This window comes from Mesitornis unicolor, unplaced genomic scaffold (assembly GCF_000695765.1).
Source record: "Mesitornis unicolor isolate BGI_N332 unplaced genomic scaffold, ASM69576v1 scaffold10004, whole genome shotgun sequence".
NCBI lineage: Eukaryota > Metazoa > Chordata > Aves > Mesitornithiformes > Mesitornithidae > Mesitornis > Mesitornis unicolor.
Window position 1 is genome coordinate 1 of NW_010178037.1, and position 4,177 is coordinate 4,177.

At 54.7% G+C, this 4,177-nt stretch overlaps 1 protein-coding gene across 1 annotated transcript in view; it reads right to left on the reverse strand.

The window, feature by feature from the left end:
• Window positions 1-1,603: 1,603 nt before the first annotated feature.
• Window positions 1,604-4,177, reverse strand: part of LRRK1 (leucine-rich repeat kinase 1) — a 70,692-nt gene continuing 68,118 nt past the window's right edge. The window contains exons 32-34 of the mRNA XM_010182311.1: window positions 3,849-4,169; window positions 3,229-3,330; window positions 1,604-1,781 (exon numbers count right to left, since the gene is read on the reverse strand). Coding sequence (XP_010180613.1) covers window positions 1,604-1,781; window positions 3,229-3,330; window positions 3,849-4,169 — 601 coding nt within the window. The remainder of the gene's footprint in view (window positions 1,782-3,228; window positions 3,331-3,848; window positions 4,170-4,177) is intronic.

Here is a 4,177-nt window from a genome sequence, read left to right on the forward strand (position 1 = left end):
TCAGCCGCTCCTCAGCAGGAGATGCTCCATATTGTTTACTTCTCCAAGTGATAGCACTTGTATGATGAGGAAACACGGCAAGGCCACTGTCTCACCATGGGTGCCAGATTCACACCTCATCTTTGTGGCCCTGCTGGACTCTTTCAAGCAGTTCCTGTCCTTCTGGAGCTGAGGGCCCAGCACTGGACACAAGATTGCAGATGTGGTCTGAGCAGGCCAGAGCAGAGGGGCAGGAGAACCTCTCTGCCCTACAACCACCCCTTCTCATCCACCCCAGGATGGCGTTGGCCTTCTTGGCTCAAGGACACACATTTCAATCCCAAACACCTCGCAGCGGATGCACGGAGGGGTTGCCAATAACAAGTGCCACCAGTGCAGCATCATTTTGGGGAGGAATGTGTTTATTTCGAGATACACTCTGTTTCTGAAGGAGGATACTTTAGCAGCCCGCAACAGAAATGTGAAGCAGAGGGGTAACCTGCCCGTTCGGCCTTGGCCAGCCTTGCCGATGCTCACACCGATTTCTTGGGATATTAAAAACAAAAAAGGTCCAAAATCCAAACTGTACATGTTTTTACAGGGGGCTCAGCCAGGCTCTTTTTTACACTGCTGTACATGCTCGGGATAACTGAGTGCAATGGTATTCAGAGCCAATACATCATCCCAGGCCGCTAATGAAGATACAAGGAAAGCTGCGGTGAGCGCAAGCTGAACAGATACACAGGCAAACCAAGCTTATGGTGCTCCCGATACCCATGAGTGCATTATCAAGAGAGGCAGGAGCAGAGGCAGTTCACAAACCTTCCTGGTCGCGAGGCTCCCTTCTCTTACACCAGGACGTATCTGTCAAAGCGAGCGGCGCTGCTCTGCAGCAGCTCTATTTACAATTCACTCTGCAGCAGGGCAAGGAAACAGCTCACTCGCTGCGGTGGTGCAGCGTTTTGGCAGATCGTTTCAGGCTCTCTTGCAGAGACACCGTGCCACAACAGCTTTTAGGAACCAGAAACGCAGTGGGGCCAGCCAGAGCTTATTGCTGGTTCTTACATCTGGGTGTCTCTACACAGCAGTTACTACAGGGGCTACACCTGCAGTAGCCCCTAACAAACTGGTAGGGGTGTGGGGTTTCCAGCAGATGCGTTTCCCCCTCAATAATCAGCCCGCAGCGAACCGCACCGCCGGCCAGCAGGCAGTGGGGGCTGCGGGGCTGGGGTGAATGCGCTCTCCTGGCTGCCAAAATACACTGTGAAAGCACCAGCAGCAGCAGCAGCAGCAGCAGCCAGGGCGTGCTGAAGGTGAGGAAGGAGTTGAAAACGGGGAGGAGGAAACTGGAAATAGAGGCGTGAGCAGAACTGCAGCCACCTCCACCTCCTGCTCTCCACTGCTGCAGGGTGTGATGGAGCACGAGACACAGCCCAGCTCCCAGGCTCAGCCCTGCCCTGCTCACACCCATTTCAGTCCCCAAAAGCCCCGATGGGAACCCCACAACACTCATTAGCAGCAAACCTCGTCCCTCCCTCTCCAGGGCTGTGTCTCCAGGTCCAGGCGCACTCGGAGCGGGACGCTTCCCTCTTCCGTGGAGCCCCGTTTCCCAGCGCCACCAGCACTACCTCCTTTTCCGCATGCAGGTTTCCAGCCTTCCCAGCTCCTCGTAGGCCTGGTAGAAAACGTCAAAGTCCCTGGCGCTCCAGCCCCTCCAGACAGCCAGGCACCACTCCGTGTTTTCGTTCTCGAAGCAGCACACAACCGTGTCCTTTGCTATGAGGGCAGCATCCACCAGCGTCCTGGGAAGGAAGAGCAGAGCAGAGCGGGGTGTTACAGCACGGAGCAGCTCTGGTAGCACAGTGCTCAGCTGGGCGGCTCGCACGCTTTCCTTTCCAGCTACCGAAACTCTTTTATAAGCTGCAAATCCTCCAGAAAGGAGATGGTAACAAAGCGAGGGATCAGGAACCGTGTCACGGCACAAGCGAGCGGCTCAGTGATAGGGGAAAAGGCTTTTAAAGGGATTCAGGTGCCTAAATGTGCAGGTGGGGGCTTAAGCCTGCCGTGACAGTTTGAAGTTGCTGGTAATCTCCCAATTTGCTCCATCCATGAGCTCTTTTTGCCTGCTGCCAGCCGGGTGTTTTCAAAACAGCCCGCATCATGCCCCAGCTGTGGGCTGACGAGAGCCTCTGCAGCCCAAAATGTAGCACAGAAGTGGGCTGGAGCCCAGTTCTGCCAGTTCAGGGTGTGAGCTCCCAGTCCAGATCAGCAGGCACGGCCCAGGGACCCGTGAGGTCGGTGTTTGTTGTCACAAACTGTCCCCAAGAAGCCACCTCCCTTCGCTCAGCTCCCTGCCCTACTGGCTGCTCTTTATCCTGCTGGTGAAACAGGGGAGACAAAAACCACCGTGTCTGAACCAGGACAAGCCTGTGCCAGCCATGTCACCCCACCTTAAATCCATGCTTAATTTGGGCAAGGCAAAATCAACCTAAGGGTACCTGTGAACAGTGAAGAGAATACACCACACTGGGTTCGCAGGTACAGGGAACGGCAGAGCCCTTTGATCTCTTGTTGAGTTTGCCCAGTGGTAATAAATGATCATTTATAATCCTTAGCACTGCTTAACCTCCATTTGTTTGGACATAAATAGTACAATCCCAGCCTGGTATTTAAGTGATCGGCAGGAACACCCCCCCATCTCTCTAGCAGCTATTTATTTACTTGGACTCTCACTCGCTGTATGTAACATTTTAAATTAATGTATATAACTGCTCCCCCCTGTGCTCCGGGAGCCTTCCCCTGGCCCGTCACCACACAAAGGTGCTCATTTAGAGCCAGGCCGTCGACCTGACCCACGTGAATGCAGCCACAGACAAGCGCTGCGCTCCGCATAAATACACCTCTTGTTCCCAGCGCGGGACTGGAGCCTGCCAAGCTCCGGGCTCCTCTGCCAGGTGCCCTCGGAGCACCGGGAGTCAGGACCTGACTGACGCTCATCGCACTGCGCAAGATGGTCCTGTCTCATTACGGGGGTACTTGGTCTCTGGATTTTGGAGACCAGACCACGATCGTGGTGCCTTCCCATCGCCATCTGCTTCGATGTGCAACCAGCAACCACGTCTTATCCAGTGGGAGCTTCTCAGCTGCTGCTGGGTGCTGAGAGGAGGCTCCTGAGAGGCTCGGAGCCTGCAGAGCCACCCTCTGTCACCCAGTGTCCCCTTGTGCCCCCCAAATCACTGTCAGCCTCACCCATAGGGAGCCAGCTCCCCGGCCTTCAGCACAGCGATCACTCTGCCCCGCTGGGTGCCCGACTCCTTCTCCAGTCCGATCACGATGATATCCCCTCCTCTCCTAGAAGAGAAACGAGGGAGATGTCACACGTACTCTGCAGCAGAGACCGAGGACAGCTGAGGAGGATCTATGCTGGAAATCTGTCCCCTCTGCTGCAATCCCTCCTGCAGTTACACCACGGAAGGGGCACTGCGATGCCACCAAGGGGTGTCCTAAATCTCAGGCAAAATCAGACTCCCAGTGGTTTCCACAGGAGACACCAGGATCTGCCAGGGTTGTGCCTGCTGCTCTTTGTTCCCTCAGTAGCTGGGGAAACTGGGCTTCGAGTCTTACTGCCCACATTTCCCTTCTGTTGAGATCAATCCTCAGATACAGCCATTCTGCCCAACACAATCCTTAAAAAGGACTAGAAAAATTGATGTACTATTGTACCAGGAATAACATTCCCTAACAACTTGACTTTCTGGGCAGGTGAATCATACTGGGAGTGCAAAGGTTCCTGAATTAGCTTGAGCTAAGCTCAAAGTCAGCCTAAGAGAAATTTTTGACAAAATAATTTTGCTAAGTTACCCACTTACCTGGGGATCCATATGAGGTCTTTCACTGGAAGAATCTTGACAGCTTGGAGATGGTCCATGTTGTCACCTGCAGGCACGGCATCGTGATCCAGGGAAGGCTTCAGCTCATGAAATTTGTCCGACTCCTCGAAATCTGCGGAGAGCGGGGCACTGGTAGAGCTGACGGGTGAGCTGGGCAGGCTGGAGGGGCAGCGGGTTATCCTGCTCGGGGGCGAGGAGGAGTAGGAGGACACAGAGCAATAATCTGTGAGGGAGTCCTGGTGGTTCAGTATCTGGGTACCAACCTCCGGGCTGTAGAGGATGCTCATGTCCGCCAGCGGGCTGCTCCC